This window comes from Mus musculus, chromosome 5, assembly GCF_000001635.26.
Source record: "Mus musculus strain C57BL/6J chromosome 5, GRCm38.p6 C57BL/6J".
NCBI lineage: Eukaryota > Metazoa > Chordata > Mammalia > Rodentia > Muridae > Mus > Mus musculus.
In genome coordinates, this window is record NC_000071.6 from 143,928,668 (window position 1) to 143,945,348 (window position 16,681).

General features: G+C 45.2%; 1 protein-coding gene across 17 annotated transcripts in view; it reads left to right on the forward strand.

The window, feature by feature from the left end:
- Pms2 (PMS1 homolog2, mismatch repair system component) overlaps nt 1–16,681 on the forward strand; it is a 62,845-nt gene that overhangs the window by 18,767 nt on the left and 27,397 nt on the right. For 7 of the 17 annotated variants that reach the window (XR_377191.3, XR_001784637.1, XR_001784636.1 and 4 more), the window contains 3 exons: nt 275–375; nt 514–683; nt 2,349–3,324. Coding sequence is in view for 7 of the 17 variants with exons in the window: in XM_006504812.2 (XP_006504875.1) it covers nt 275–375; nt 514–683; nt 2,349–2,492 (415 nt within the window). In the remaining 10 variants the exon portion in view is untranslated. Of the gene's footprint in view, nt 1–274; nt 376–513; nt 684–2,348; nt 4,453–8,317; nt 8,670–10,252; nt 10,329–13,292; nt 15,975–16,681 lie in introns of those variants that run through there. The other 10 variants (XR_003955596.1, XM_030254204.1, XM_017320712.2 and 7 more) reach the window with 4 other exon arrangements.

The window sequence follows — 16,681 nt, forward strand, 5'->3', positions numbered from 1 at the left end:
TGAATGTATTAGGCCTGGTGTAGAGCAGTGCAGACCTTTTCAGGCAGGGTCTCACTATGTAGACGAGGCTGACCTCAAACTCACAGAGATCCACCTCTGCCTCCCAGGTGCTGGGATTGAAGATTTGTGCACCATGTCTGGTCCATAAAGGCCTTTAAAAGGGTTATTTTATAAATCCACATAGTAGTATTATTTTGCTTTCATTTCTACTCTGTAGGTAGATGTTTGCCCTGATTTATAGTTTATATTATAGTCTGAGTCTCCTGTTTTCCAGACCCCAGACTCTGAACTTAACTGCTGTCAATGAAGCTGTACTGATAGAAAATCTGGAAATATTCAGAAAGAATGGCTTTGACTTTGTCATTGATGAGGATGGTGAGTTAACACTTAGCACTGTAGGGTCCTGTATTTTAGGGACGTAGAAGTGTGGGTTCATGCCATTACTCTAGATGTACCACAGATGAAAATGCTTTTCTCCAATAATCGATTTTCTTCATTTTTTTTTTCTTGTAGCTCCAGTCACTGAAAGGGCTAAATTGATTTCCTTACCAACTAGTAAAAACTGGACCTTTGGACCCCAAGATATAGATGAACTGATCTTTATGTTAAGTGACAGCCCTGGGGTCATGTGCCGGCCCTCACGAGTCAGACAGATGTTTGCTTCCAGAGCCTGTCGGAAGTCAGTAAGTAAAATAAGCTCCACTCCTGGGGCCTGAGGGCCCAAAGGAGTTCTCAATTCAGCTCTTGGTTTGGCTGATACTGTTATGCTCGCTCCTTCATGATGGTCATAAGACAGAGAGAGCTGCATTGTCTGTTGGCATAGCATGACAGCCAGGTCTGCATTCTCTCTAACTTCTAGGTCAGGTTTGCTGCTGATTCTCTGCAGATGCTAAGCAGTGTTTTATCTCAGGGTTTTCTTGAGCCCAGCAGTTAGCTTTGGGTGTACCTGCTTCAGTCATGGGCCTTATGAGTAATGCCAGCCTGCATTGAGAAATATCTCCTCCAGGCTCCAGGCTGAGACACCACCATCAAAAGGCAAGTAGAGCCATTTAGTCACAAGTATCCCACAAGAGCTGCTTGCAGTCACTCGTACTGAGCCCTGTGCCTCTCATATTTGTATGGGAAATGGTAGTTATGACTGACTATTAATCCAGCATCCAAATATGGTAGAAACTCTGTCACATGGCCACATCCCTGTATTATCCAGTAATTCCTTAAGCCTTTGAAGGCACCTGTCCTGTTCCAAGTGTGGGAATCTAGAATTAGGAAGGTGAGAGAAACAGACTCAAACAAATGGCCCCTTAGATGATAGTAAGTACAGAAGTTCAAACAACATGTGACCACAGACAAACGTGGGGGACAAGGAGTGCCATCTGAACTCCCTTGGTGAGATAGAGCCTCCATGGGCAAAGATGTTCCTGATAGAAAAAATAGTAGCCATGCAAACCAGGGGCAGCCTCTGCCTGGGATGTGAGAGCAGGCAGCACCCAGCAGACAGCCTGTAGTCTTAGGCTTACAGTGAGAGTGAGTGCTGAACTAACTGCTGAGCTGCCAGACCTGGAGGGCATACTCAAACACCACAGGATGGCAGCTCAGCTTGTAAAGTGCTTTCTGTACAGGTATGGACCGAAATTGAAATCCCAAGCACTCACATAAAATACTGAGTTGTAGCCGGGCGTGGTGGCGCATGCCTTTAATCCCAGCACTTGGGAGGCAGAGGCAGGCGGATTTCTGAGTTCGAGGCCAGCCTGGTCTACAAAGTGAGTTCCAGGACAGCCAGGGCTACAGAGAAACCCTGTCTTAAAAAATTAAAAAAAAAAAAAAAAAAAAAAAGTATAATCACACCACAAGCGTGTAATTATGGGAAGTGGAGACGGGGCTCACTAGCTAGCCAGGTTAGCCAAAGTAATGAGCTACAGGCTCAATGAGAGAATCCTGTCCAAAGTCAGGGTAAACAGCGATAGACATCAGTCTGTCCGCCTCTGGCCCCCTGTGTTCAGGAGTGTGTAAGCACATACACACCAGAAAGTAAGCTTAAATAATAAAATTCCTTCCTGCCTACTGAGTGGAGAGTGGTACTCAGGACCACTCTGGTTGCCAGGGTAAGAGGAGAGAAGTGACGTCATGTGGGACCGTTGAGAGACGATGCTGTGCCACCAAAGCCCAGGCTGTGGAAGTGGGGAGCTTGGCAGCAAGGCCTGGGTGCTGAGCTGTGAGAAGATGGGGCCTCTGGACGAAGGCTCTTCAGGAAATGTTTTGAGCTACGGTCTTGTCTGGTCTTAATGAACCCCGTGCTTCCAAGGATGCTCTAACCAAGCCCAAACTCTCCGCGTTTGTTTCACCCTCAGGTGATGATTGGAACGGCGCTCAATGCGAGCGAGATGAAGAAGCTCATCACCCACATGGGTGAGATGGACCACCCCTGGAACTGCCCCCACGGCAGGCCAACCATGAGGCACGTTGCCAATCTGGATGTCATCTCTCAGAACTGACACACCCCTTGTAGCATAGAGTTTATTACAGATTGTTCGGTTTGCAAAGAGAAGGTTTTAAGTAATCTGATTATCGTTGTACAAAAATTAGCATGCTGCTTTAATGTACTGGATCCATTTAAAAGCAGTGTTAAGGCAGGCATGATGGAGTGTTCCTCTAGCTCAGCTACTTGGGAGATCCCGGTGGGAGGCTCATGTGAGCCCAGGACTTTGAGACCACTCCGAGCCACATTCATGAGACTCAATTCAAGGACAAAAAAAAAAAAGATATTTTTGAAGCCTTTTTACCATGTCTGCAGTTACTGTTCTGCAATTTGACTTTGTGTGTGTGTGTGTGTGTGTGTGTGTGTGTGTGTGTGTGTGTGTGTGTGGCAACTTTTGACTTTGAGCCCTCAATGGCGATTGAATTCTATTTGTTTTCTCACCCACCCACCCTCACCCCAGTGTCTGAGGCAGCGTTTTGTGAAACTCAGGCTTCTCTTGACTCGTTTTGTCACCAAGGTTGGCCTAGAACTGAGCTTGCCTCCACGGCCCAAGAGCTGGGATCCCAGGTGTGTGTCACATATGCCCACATTAAAAAAATATGGTCTTTTTTAATTAGCAGCTCTCAATCCCGACTCATGAAATTTAAGAACAAAGGACTTCTTTACCTGGTTGGAAAGAAATTGCTGACTAGGATTGGGATGCCTTTGGAGTGGGTAGAAAGGGATGAGACGGGCTTCCAGCCCTGGCTGATCTGGAACTTGCTATTTAGAGCACCCCAGCTTGAACTCATATTCCCCTGCCTCTGCCTCCTGAATTCTAGGATTAAAGTCACGAGCCACCACACCTAGCTTGGGGTCACTATTTTTTAACTGTTCCTCAGTGCAGCTAGAGTGGAAAGTTCCATTCCAGGCAAGGGCTGGGCCGAGGCAGGGAGTAGAAGATAGTCTGTGCCGTAGCTCAGTGCTGTAATTTGATTTCCTTGGGGTGTGAACTATGGGTTTTTTGTTCTGTTTCTGTGGAGTCTTGTCCATTGGAACTGTGTGAGAGATAGAAATTACAATGCCTCCTGTGAAGTCCAGGCGGCAGTTAGGAAGAGTGGTGACTGGCATGGGCAGTTGCCCCTCCAGCTTCCTCTGTGCTGTGGGCCTCCTGGAGAAGAGGAGGTGCCATGGTTCATGTGTGCCGAGGTTGTAAAGGCTTAGCTACCTGCATTTGTTAATGTCAAAGTCCATGCTACTGCTGGGTAGAGTGGCACAGACCTGCAAGTTCAAGCACAGCAGAGGCAGGCTGAGGCCATCCTGGGCTGCTCCATAGTCCCAGGCCAGAGAGGGTTACATACCAAAATTCTGTCTCAAGACACACACTGCTAGTCCAGCTCCAACCACAGGGTCTCAGAACATTCACAGGAGCACTGCAAGTTGGGGTGGTACAGTAATGCCCCCTCAAAAGAGTCTGCTTCTCATCACCAGAAGCTGTGACTGTTACCTTATATGTGACAAAGGGGACTCTTGAGATGGGATTAAGGAGCCCAGTAATGGGGAGATTGACCTGTGCAGTCTGAAGGGCACTGTCCGTCACATTAGTTCTTCAAAGTAGAGGACAAGTATACTGACTCTTCCTGAACCCTCCAAGTAAGCCAGGCCTGCAACTTACCGCTGATAGACTATGGCTTCAAGCCACTGTTTGGTGGAAAACAAAAGCTTATGTTATTCTATTTTATGGTGAAGAAACCTGCTGAGGGAGGTCACATGGTTTGCAGTTAGATCGGGAAAATCCAGGTCAAGTACATCCTGCTCCCTTGCCTAGCCAGTTCCTCCCTTCTTGGATGCATTACAGCTTTGTACTGGTACCCGCGGCCCCTTTAAGAGGACAGGAGGCGGGGCTTGTTTCAGTTGCTTAGAGACCACCTAGCTCCCAGGACGCAAAGTCTTCCTTAATAATGCCACTTTGGGATCTGCAGGCCTGGCCAGAGCAGGTGGGTGAGCACCCTAAAGTAGTCCTGTGTGTATAGCAACAACGTAAAGACCTGGGCCAGTTCCCTTCTTAGCCTCCCAAGACTCGAACACGTGCTTGATTGATAAAGGGACCCTGCGGAAGGGTGGAGTGGTGCTGGGACCCTCGCCCAGAGAAAAGGCCTGTTTGGCCTTGGGTGCAATAATGCTGTGACTTCCTTAAGAATGGGGTCGGGGTGGGGTCATCACTATAAGAAACGAGCTAGTTTTATCTGTAGTTTGAATTTCACTAATAGAGGACCAGAAAACCTAGAGTAAATGGTTGTTCAAGTTGAGAGTGGAGAGCAGCTTGGGCTGGCTTGGCTGATATTCATCAGGCCCTTGGACGAGTGGGCGCGCAGGGGTTGGAGAAGCTCAGAGGTGGGATTGAGCATGCCTAGCAGCGGCAGGCATGGAGTGCCACACTATCCACCCCCAGGGGGCACGAACCTGGACCAGATTTCTTTCCACCCCAGGATTTCTTTGCATCTTGCTTGCCTAATGCAGTAGGACACCATGGCCGAGATCTGTTTCCGAGTGGCATGAAAAGCCCTGGCTTTGGCCCTCTGCCCTCAGCTCCGAAACTCATCCGGTCTCTTCCAGCCCCAGTAGTGATGAGAGCGGCTGGGTCATGAAGCTCTACCACAGGACTACTCTCGAGTTTCCCACTTGACTCCTTTTCCCAAGAAATTGTTGTAACTCTGGCTTTAGTATATACATAGGTATACACAACAATATTTACTGATAATAGTAAAATATACTTCTTAAACAATTTTGGGATACATATAAAATTTACCCTTTACTAAATAAAGCAAACTTGTGTACTAAGGAAATTATGTGCTTATTTATTTTTTAAGGTTTATTTTTCACTTCTATTTATGAGTGGGTATATAAATATTCCCATTTGCAGGTACCCACAGAGGCCAGAAGAGGGTGGTAGATACTCTAGAACTGAAGTTACAAGTGGCTGTGAGTCACCAAACATAAATGCTGGGACCTGAACATGGTCCCTCTGCAAGAGCCCCAAGTGCTCTTAATGCTGGACCCCAAAGCTTCATTTTTTTTCATTTTATTTATTTAATGGGGTGTGGAGTAGCTAGTGTACCGCCTGCACATATGGAGGTCAGAGGACAGCTTGCAGGGATCGGTTCTCTTCCTTCACCATGTAGATTCCAGGAATTGAACTCAGGTCATTAGGTTTGAGGCGACATGGCTTAACCTAAGTCATTTTGCTGGTCTGCTTGTTTATATTTATGTAAAATTAATTCCTGGGGATATAGAGACAGCTTAACAGTTGCTTAACAGTGCCCATTATTTGATCGTGATGGCACACACACATAGAAATTAATTTTAAAAATTTAAGGTATACAGTAGTGGCACATACCTTTAGTCTCAGTACTAGAAAGGGAGAGAGGCAGCCAGATCTCTGAGTTTGACACCAGCCTGCTCTACAGAGCAAGTTCCAGAACAGCCAGGACTACACAGAGAAACCCTGTCTTGAAAAAAAACCAAAAGTTTAAAACAAACATTCTAAAGCCATCTATACAGAGATATACACACAGGAATGTCAGTAGGAACAGAATGCCTTTGTTTTCTGTAGTTAAATCATATTTCTATAAAAGTAGGATACTGTACAGTAGAAGCCCTACAAGTCATACAATGTAGCCGTCTTAAATCTGAGCAGAGACGTTTCAGGCATGGCATGGCATGGCATGATGGCATGCACGGTACAGAATACACATGTCATGTGTGAAGAATGGACATGGATTTGGAGCAAAGGTTCAGCGTTTTTAAGATATTGTTCTTCCAGAGGACCGGAGTCCAGTTCCCAACACCCACATCAAGTGGCTCACAGTCACTTATACTTCAGATTCAAAGGATCCCAACCCCTCCTTTGGGACCTCTGAGGGCATTACAGTCACATGCACATACCCTCAAACAGACACATGCATATACACATAATTTTAAAACAAAAACAATCAAATTTAAAAGGCCAAGATCCAAGACAGTGAAGTTGGTTCATATAACCCAGGAGGGTTCTTGCCAGAAATGCATTGGCTTCATTATGTGTTTGATTTTGAATTAATTCTTGGTTGTACGTTCACAAAGCTTTTCCTGCTAGATTTTCATGACCTTTCTGTTCATGTATGTAATCCTATATGAGATCTTGAGCCACAGTTTAAGAAGTTGAGCTCTGGAGGCATCTGCAAGCATGAGGACCTGAGTTTAATCCTGAACACCATGTCAACATGAAATGTGTTCTTCCAAAGGAGCAGAGTTTAATTTCCAGCATCAGGATGGCAGCCCACAATTATCTGTAACTCCAAAGGGATCCTCTTCTGGCCTCCCCAGACACTGCATGCATGTCATGTGTTGCACAGACAAACATGCAAACAAAACACCCACAAACACAAAAATAATAAAATGTTCAAAAATATTTTTTAATGCAGACACCATGACATGCTCATCCATACTTGAGAAGTAGACACAGGAAGGAGGCTACCCAGAGCTCTCTAGCTAGCTGGCTTTGCCTAATTGGTGACCTCAGCGGTCAGGGAGAAGTCCTGTCTCAAAAACCTAAGATGAGAGCAAGATAAAGGAAGATACCTAATGTGGAACTAGGCCTTCCACACCCTCATGCATAAACACATGGACACCACACATACAAGAAGTTGTCACTGAGGGCTCTGGAAGTTAGACAGCCAATGATTTCAAACTGAAAGACCTGAAACGACAGTCACTCTGTATATCAATTTTCCTGAACTGTATACTTTCAGAATCATCACAATCGTATCTTCACACAAGGTATCACTATTTCTATTTGAGATCTGAGGCCAGAAGCCGTTTGCTTAGAGACAAAACACTGCTAACATGATACAGGAGCCTTTATGTTTTTATGGACTTGATGCTTTTTAAATTTGTATCTTATTTTAAAATAATAATAATAATCATTAACATCAATTATTATTATTGTGTGTGCAATATGTGTGTGTTGCTGACTCATTCCTTGTTCGAAGCCACTCACAGTAGAACGGAATTAACATCAACTATAATTAGCCTCAGGGCTATCCACAACAGAAGTGCAACTGTAGTGGGTCCCTTGTGGAGCTCAGAGGACAGCTTGCAAGAAGAGTCCGTTCTCTCCGTCCGCCATGCAGGTTCAGCAGATACCCAGCTTGTCAGGCTTGTGGCAAGCATCTTTGCCAGAAGAGTCACATCTCCCACCTCAACTGTCTGTGGCTGAACCTGGCGCTCACCAACGGAACCAAGCTCTGCATGAGCTGTAAGGAGTCCTGTCTCCGCCTTCGAACTGCTGGAATTACAGATACATCAACTTTCTACATGAGTCTCAGGGATCTGAACTCAGGCCTTCATGCTTTTGAGGCAAGCACTTGACCCAGGAAGGACGGCCATTCCTAACTGTAGTACTGTTAGGAACTCATAAAATTACGTTGGCTGGCAAAATGGCTCAATAGGTAAAGGTGATTGCAGCCAAGCCAGACAGCCTGAGTTTGATCCCCAGGATACAGATTATGAAAGGAGAGAGGACACCTGCGAAAAATTGCTGTTGAATCTCCACACATGTACCAGGGTATACACATACCCAGACACATTCTCATATGTACAAAATTAATAGATAAATCAATGTAATAAAATTATAAATGAAATAATGTCTCACAATGGTTCTGATATCAAACATTTTAAAACGATCTGTGCAACATTGGAATTTAATTATTTACATAAACTGTCGTACATGCCATTACTCGGGCTTCAGTAGGATGATAATGTTCTAATGTCCCAAGGCTAATTGTTTTTACAATCAAAACAACCCAGTCTTTATTTTTTCAGGTAAAACCCATCCGTGCTTTGAAACAAAACTGCAGTCTGCCAAAGAAATCATTGGCTAATTCTGCTTGTAAAGAAAACGCGCACGTCTTCCAAAAGCCATGGTGAAAGAAAAGAAAAAAGCGGACAAGAAAGGAGATAAGTCAGCCCGCTCTCCCTCCTCCATTTCTGATAACCCAGAAGCCTCGAAACAAGATAGCAATGCCAGTAAGCAAGAAGTGGCCCCCAGTGCTGTTGTCCCAGTCGTGGAAACACCACTCAAGCAAGCCCCGAAAAGAGACTCAGTACAAATGGAGCAGAGTGAAGAGGAGACTCAGTACGAAGAGCCCATCCTGACCAAGCTCATAGTGGAAAGGTAAAAGCGGGGCAAGGTGGAGCCAGACTCTGTAAACAAAATGTTACACGAAGGTGTGTTTGTGTGGGACCATGTGAATCCTCGTGCGGTTTTTTTGTTTGTCTGTTTTATTTTTGGGGGTTTGATTTGGTTTGATTTTGTCTTTCCAGACAGGGTTTCTCCCTGTAGCCCTGGCTATCCTGAAACTCTGTATACCAGGCTAGCCTCTTACTCAGAGATGGGCCTGCCTCTGCCTCCTTAGTGCTGGGATTAAAGGCGTGTGCCACCATTGCCCAGCTCATGCAGTTTTATGATCCTGCAATTCCCAGTTTCCAAAAGCACTTTTGTGTGTGGGTGTGGAACTCACTGATTTGGTTAGATGGACTATCCCGCAAGCTCCAAGGGTCCTCTTGTCTCTGTCTCCCCAGCAATGAAATGATGGAATCACAAATTTGCACCACACTGCCTAGCTTTGTCCTTCTTCATTCAGTCCCCACCCTAAACCCCGCCTCTAAACAGAGTTCTTGAAAAGTTTTTTTTGTTTAGTTTTTTTTGTCTGTTTTTATTGTTGTTGTTTTTTTGTTTTTTTATTTTGGGAGCTGGAAAAAAGACTCAGTTGATAAAGTATCTGCTGTACAAACCTGAGGACCTGATTTCAGATCCTTAGCATCCACTTAAAAGTCAGGGGCGGTAGCACACTTCAAGAATATTTTTAGCCGGGCAGTGGTGGCACATGCCTTTAATCCCAGCACTTGGGAGGCAGAGACAGGCAGATTTCTGAGTTCAAGGCCATCCTGGTCTACAGAGTGAGTTCCAGGACAGACAGGTCTATACAGAGAAACCCTATCTAAAAATAAATAAATAAATAAAAATATTTTTAACATGGTAACATACATAAAATTTGCTTTTTTTTAAGATTTATTTATTATTATATATAAGTCACTGTAGCTGACTTCAGACACAAGCAGAAGAGGGCGTCAGATCTCATTACGGATGGTTGTGAGCCACCATGTGATTTCTGGGATTTGAACTCAGGACCTTCGGAAGAGCAGTCAGTGCCCTTACCCGCTGAGCCATCTCACCAGCCCAAAATTTGCTATTTTTAACTACTTAAAATGTATAATTCAGTCACTGGTGAGATGGTTTGGTGATTAAATTGCTTCCCAGACAAACATAAGGACTAAGTTTCAGATCCCCAGAAACTTAGACAAATTCCAGCTGAGGATGGTGGCCCACTAGTGTGTACGTCCAGCTTTAGAAGGTTGCGGTGGAATGGCCAAAGCAAACTGGCCAGCTCTGGGTTTGATTGACAGACCCTGCCCCAATGGGTGAGGTGGAAGAGCAGATGATTCCAGATCACTTGTATGTGTACACCCCCACACACCCACACACACACAGATTGAAATAAAACAAAATGTATAGTTCAGGGTGTTAAATGCATTCCTAGTGTCTCACAGCTAGCATTTGAGTTCTGACCCTCTTCCCAGACAGAAATTCTGTACCTACCAAGCCCCTCAGATCACACTAAGAGGTGTACATGCCATGGGAATCTGTATACTGTAACATCCACACCCTTCATGAGTTTGAATGCTATTTCTTTGTAGCTATGAAGGGGAGAAAGTCCGTGGACTGTATGAGGGAGAAGGCTTTGCTGTCTTTCAAGGCGGAAACACCTACCACGTAAGTCACAATTATTGGAGCCAACAGGGCTGGAAGAAAGGAATAGACTGAAAGTCTTCCATTCCCAAGGCTTGAGCGAATGCCACAGATTCCTCTAAAACTTTTTTGTTTTGTTTTGTTTTTTGAGACAGGGTTTCTCTGTGTAGCCCTGGCTGTCCTGGAACTCACTCTGTAGAACAGGCTGGCCTCAAACTCAGAAATCTGCCTGCCTCTGCCTCCCGAGAGCTGGGCTCCTCTAAGACTTTTAGAAGTACTGCACACTGATTTTATCCTGAACCCCAACTATCTACTTAAGGTGAAGTGTAACTCAGTATAACTGAAGTGCTTATTTTAGATTTCAATCTTTCTTTTCCTGATTTTTAACTATTGTCAAGCCATAGATTCATCACTAAGTAAATACAGTCACCACAGATGAGATACCAAACTTGGATGCTTAAGTCCTCCACACAAAATGCTTCAGGGTTTGCAAAGAACCTACACATATCACTGGGGCTAGAGAGATGGCTCGCCAGGGTTTGCTGCTCTTGTAGAAGAAAGAGGACCAGTGTTTGGTTCACAGCACCAGAGTGGCATTTCACAAGTGCCTTTGGCTCCAGATCCAGGGGGTATGATGCCCTCTTCTTGCCTTTTCCAGGGCTGCACTCACATCACACATCACACACACACACACACACACATATCTTAAAGAAATAGAACCTAGTGGGCATCTTCCCATATACTGTGTTGTTATTTGTTTTCTTGTGGTGCTGAGGATTGAATCCAGGGCCTTGAGAATGTTATCCAAGTGTTCTACCATCAGTATGCACACCCTGCATATTCATTGTCATTGCTACACAACTTACAGTACTGAATATAAAGCAAATGATATGCAAATGGCATGTAAATGAAATACAAATTATATGCAAATAGTCATTAGACTGTATGTTTTAGGGAGAGATGGTCTTTTTAAAAAACTGCAGGTCTAGTCCACGTGCAACTGTTTCAGTCCTGGCTACATAGTCAATGTCAGTAACAATCTGACTTCTTTCCCCCAAATATATTCTATAGGTATTTGATTCTGTCTACTGGTTTAACACAGAGGCTGCCCTAAGTTAGTTTGAACTGTCAACTCGACATATTACCTAAGAAGGGAGTCTCAATTGAAGGATCACTCAGATCAGTTTGGCCTATAAGCACACACGTGGGGGATTGTGTTGTTGCTATAGAAGGGTCCAGTCCACTGTAGGTGGTGCTATTCCCTAGGCGGGTGGTGCTATGCTGATCAAGAAAGCTAGATAAAGAAAAGACAGCAAGCAGCGTTCCTTCATGGTTTCTGCCTCAAGTGCCTGCTTGAGTTACTGTCCCAGTGTCCCTCAGTGACGGACTGTGAGCTGGAAGTGTAAGCCAAATCACTGCTTTTGGTCAGAGTGCTTCAGCATAGCAACAGAGATGAAACTCAGGCCAAGAATGATGAGCAGAGTCTCGGGGCTGAGGGTGTGGCCCCATGGCAGATCACTTGCCTAACGTGCAGAAATCCCTGAGTCCATCCCTGCCACTGCAAAGAATAAAAACAAACAAACCAAAAAGGGCAAAATCTCAGTTTCACTATTGTTTTGTGATAAACGTTCTCAGCTAACACTGTTTCTTCTCACTCTTTAAATAGATACATCAATATTTTATATATTAGTCGCATAACACTAGATTGCAGTTAGAATTGTTTTCAGTTATAAATTTATTATGTATTATTATATGATTTTCATCACTGTAGAACCCACACCAAAATACAAGATAAGTCTTAAAATTTTTGATGTGGCCAGGCAGTGGTGGCACACGCCTTTAATCCCAGCACTCGGGAGGCAGAGGCAGGCAGATTTCTGAGTTCGAGGCCAGCTTGGTCTACAAAGTGAGTTCCAGGACAGCCAGGGCTACACAGAGAAACCCTGTCTCAAAAAAACCAAAAAAAAAAACCAAAAAAAAATTTTTTGATGTGTTGTGAAGCATACACAACATTTGTTAATCTTTTTAAGTGGACAGTCTAGTGGTCTTAAACATCCCGTCACCCCTGACAGCCCAGAACTTTCTGACCATCATAAAATGAAGCTTGGCAGCCATGAAATGATAGCTCCCTGGCTTACCTGACAGTGATCCTGTGTAATGCTCAAAAATTGCTAGATGCAACTGTTCCATAATTGTTGGATTTTTTTAAGGGTTGTTTTCCCTTTACTTGTAGGCCACAATTAAGATATTCATTCATTCATTCATTCATTCATTCATGATTACCAGAAACATGTGCTTATGTAAAAAAATAAAATTTAAAGATTTCTAGGTCTTATGTGTATGTCCGTGTTCCATGTGTGTGCAGATGCCCATGGAGACCAGAAGGGGGTATTGGGTCCCCTGGAGCTGAAGTTCTCCACATGCTCATACATAGCTATACATGTGTGTATCTGTCTGCACACAGTTATGTGCATATGCGCGATGATGATTTCCAATAAGAGAAAACAAAGTGCGAGGCTCACAAATGTGCCGTGTCTAATGGTTGTGTTTGGTTTTACAGCGTAGGAAATGGGCCTTGTCCGTGCTAGTCAGGCGTCTCTCCCACTGAGCTTTCTTCTCAGCCCCAAATCTTGAAAGCTCGAAGTGAAAAATCAAAAGGGTTTGAATTCTTTTCGCCTGTAGTTCAGAGATTTTCCAGTGACTTCCTTAGGAGACTGACTGTGGTTATCAGGTCTAGGTTTTGGGGAAGTTGTAAACTCCTCCTTGGATCTTTTTTGGCTCAGAATGGCTCACTGTGTGTGTGTGTGTGGTGCAGGCTCAGAGTGGGCACCACACTGCGGCAGCTGCCGCCAGCCAGCCAGCACATTCCTGCAGGTAAAGGGGCGGGGCGGGCGGGTGGGCGGGGTTCCAGTCTAGGAGGGGAGCCACTGTCTAGATCCCCACTGTCCACGGCTCCCATCTGAGAGGTCACGATTATTTCTCTCCTAGGGTATGTTTTCAGAAGGACTGATGCATGGACAAGGCACTTACATTTGGGCTGACGGATTGAAGTACGAGGTAAAGTATTGTCGTGTGTAAGAGCTGTCAGGGATTAATTGTAGAATTAATCACAGGTCGGCGCTCTGCACTTTTTTTTTTTAAAGATTTATTTATGGGGCTGGAGAGATGTACAATGTACTCATATAAATAAAATTAAATAAAATAAACATTTTTTAAAAAGATTTATTTATTTATTGTATATAAGTGCACTGTAGCTGTCTTCAGACACACCAAAAGTGTGCGTCAGATCACATTGCAGATGGTGTGAGCCACCCATGTGGTTGCTGGGCTTTGAACTCAGTTAGTGCTCCTAACCACTGAACCATCTCTCCAGCCCCGCTCCCTGCACTATTTTTAAAGAATTCATTTTTATTTTTTAAAGTATGTGTGTGTGTGTGTGTGTGTGTGTGTGTGTGTGTGTGTGTCTCGTGTCTGTGTGTTGTTATGGCTGTTGACTTGAGGCGGTCTCAGAGGCTACAGGAAGATAACGGATACTCTAGAGCTGCAGTCACATACAATTGGGAGCTGCTGGTATGGATGCTGGAAACGGCACTCATGCTCTAACTGTTGAACCATCTTTCTAGCCCTCTAGATAGACAATTCTTATAAAAGTAAGTCAAGTTAGGTGTGGTAGCACACGCCTTTAATCCCAGTACTTGGGAGGCAGAGGCCAGGAGGTCTCTGTGAGTTTAAAGCCAGCCTGATCTACAGAACCAGTTTTAGGACAGCCAGGCTACATACTGAGACACTGTCTCAAAAAAACAATTTAAAAAGAAAGAAAGAAAGTTAGCATAGTTAGGATGATATCATGGAATCCCAGTACTTGGGAAGCTGAGGCAGGAGGACACCCTGAGTCTACATAATAAGATGCTACTTCTGAAAAAGAAAAAAACTCAATGCAAAGGGCAGTGTTAGCACAGGACCAAACCTGGAGAGAACAGGACGATGCAGAGGCCAACTTGTCACTCCATGTAGTAACGCGGTGACTGCATCAGGTGCCTGCGAATCCCTGGAGCTGGCTTTATGTGTAGCCCCGGAGGTGTCCTGTGTTTACACATCACACGGGTGGCGTTCAGTGGTGATCTGTGTATTCTCTGCGTGCATTGCACACAGATAGATGTATGTTAAATCCCTCATGCTTTATCTGAACACAGTTTCTCTATCTCTTTTATTCCTTTATTTTTTTTACTAACTAAGCCATCCCCATCCCCGCAGAGCCTCTCTTTTTCCTGGCTGCATGCATCCCATTATGGGGGTTTCACAAAAACCATCTGGGTTGCTGGGCTGAGGGGAAGTGAGTATTTTTAAACTGATTGTGAGAACAGATTTGTCCTCTGAGACTGTGCCAGTTTCAGCTCCCACTCTCAAAGCCTGTGAAGTCTGAAGTGCTGTTCTAGAAATCTCCGCTGCAGAGTTACTAATGCCATGGTGTCCATAAATGGTAAGAGACATTTAAGGCAAATACACGGAGCACGTGGATTCAGAGGGCAGCTGGGCAGCGGGCACGAGCTGCAGAGGTACAGGGATGGCGAGAGAGGGTTGATCCTCCACTGAGGGGGCCTGGGGATCCACCCTCAACAGTGTGTTAGGGCCCAGTTTTCTGAGAGAACTCCCTTTCCGTGCAACCCCCACCTTCCAGCCTGCTGCCAACATGGAAGGTTTCTGATCCCTGAGTGGTGGTTTTGCCAGGCAGGTCCTTCTGTGTCACTGTCTCTGGAAATCCTCTGGCGTATGGGGGCTGCGGGAGGATCCTTCTTGGCAAGCACAGAGCCCTCCACAATCAACCCATCTTAGAGAGTTCACGGGTGGGATCTTGGCTCTCGAAGCATCCTCAGGCACGTTGAGCCAAGTAGCACCAATATGCTCTGCTGAACTGGTGATCATCCTGTGTGTTTGGAGGCTTGGGACTGAGGCAGAGCACCAGCTTAGCATGTGGGGGAACCCTGGTTCATTACCCAGTGCCACTACCACCATTGCCAACGGGACCACTCTACCATCTTTGGGCCATGTCACCATGAGCTGCTCACAATGAAAGCGGCCTCAGCCAACACAGTGAGTTCTTTAGAAGTTGCCAATGAGGTAGGCCATTGACTGCAGAGTATTTTGATGGACCATGGGGAGACAGAAGGCTTTCTGTGAGTGATCAGTACCTGGCTGATCATTCAGACCTCTCCACGGTGGACCCTGAGAGGCTAAAGTTAAGGTCAGGATTGGCAGCCACCACATTGCCGGGTCACCTGCTTGCTTCTTGGAGCATGGTGTAAATGAAACCTTCCCAGTGTTTTATTCTGCGTGGACTTCCGTGCTGTGGAAGAACGAGGTGAGGGGATAGGAAACACAGGGACGAGGACATGACGTGCCGATCCCCCACACCCACAGAAAAGCCAGGTCAGTGTCAGAGTGGTCAAAGTTCCTTCATTGCCACCCCCTATCGTCCTCCTGGTCATTTTGCCCTAGGGGGACTTTGTGAAGAATATCCCCATGAACCACGGGGTGTACACATGGCCGGACGGCAGCACTTATGAAGGAGAGGTGACCAATGGCATGAGGAATGGATTTGGTATGTTCAAGTGTGGCACACAGCCTGTGTCCTACATCGGCCACTGGTGTCATGGCAAGAGACATGGGAAGGTAGGTGAAGATTATACCCATGAACAGTCCCATCTGTGTGAATGTATTTATGATATAAAATTAACCATTTACAACACTATACAACCATCATCATTATCCAACCTCTAAAATATTTTTAGCACACAAAATAAAACAAATATGCATTAGGAAGATACTCCATATCCCTAGCAATGATCAGGCTGCCCACTGTGTATGTGGATTTACATCCTAGATGTTGTGTCAGTCCGATATTTTGTCACTGTGACAAAAACCGCTTGCCTGGCATGGTGGCAAACACCTTTAATCCCAGCATTTGTGAAACAGAGGCAAGTGGATCTCTATGAGTTCAAGGCCAGCCTGGTCTATACAGAGAGTTCTAGGCCAGCCAAGGGACATAACAGCACCCTGTTTCAAAACAAAACAAACTCACCATTACTACCAACAACAGCAACTTCTTGCTAGGAACAACTTAGTAGAGAAAAGATTGATTTGGGCTCACAGTTTCAGAGGGCTCAGCCCATGGTCATTGGTGCTATTTCTGGGTCTCCCGTGGGGCAGAATAGGATGGGGGTGAGAAAGTGAGAGGCTGCTACCTTATGGTAAACAGGAAGAAGATAGTGGGGCCGGGACAAGACGCAGCTCTCTAGAATGTATCCCTCAGTGACTTTCTGCTAGGTCCCAACCTTCTAAAGTTTCTTGAACCTTCTGAAACAACACAAGCACAACAC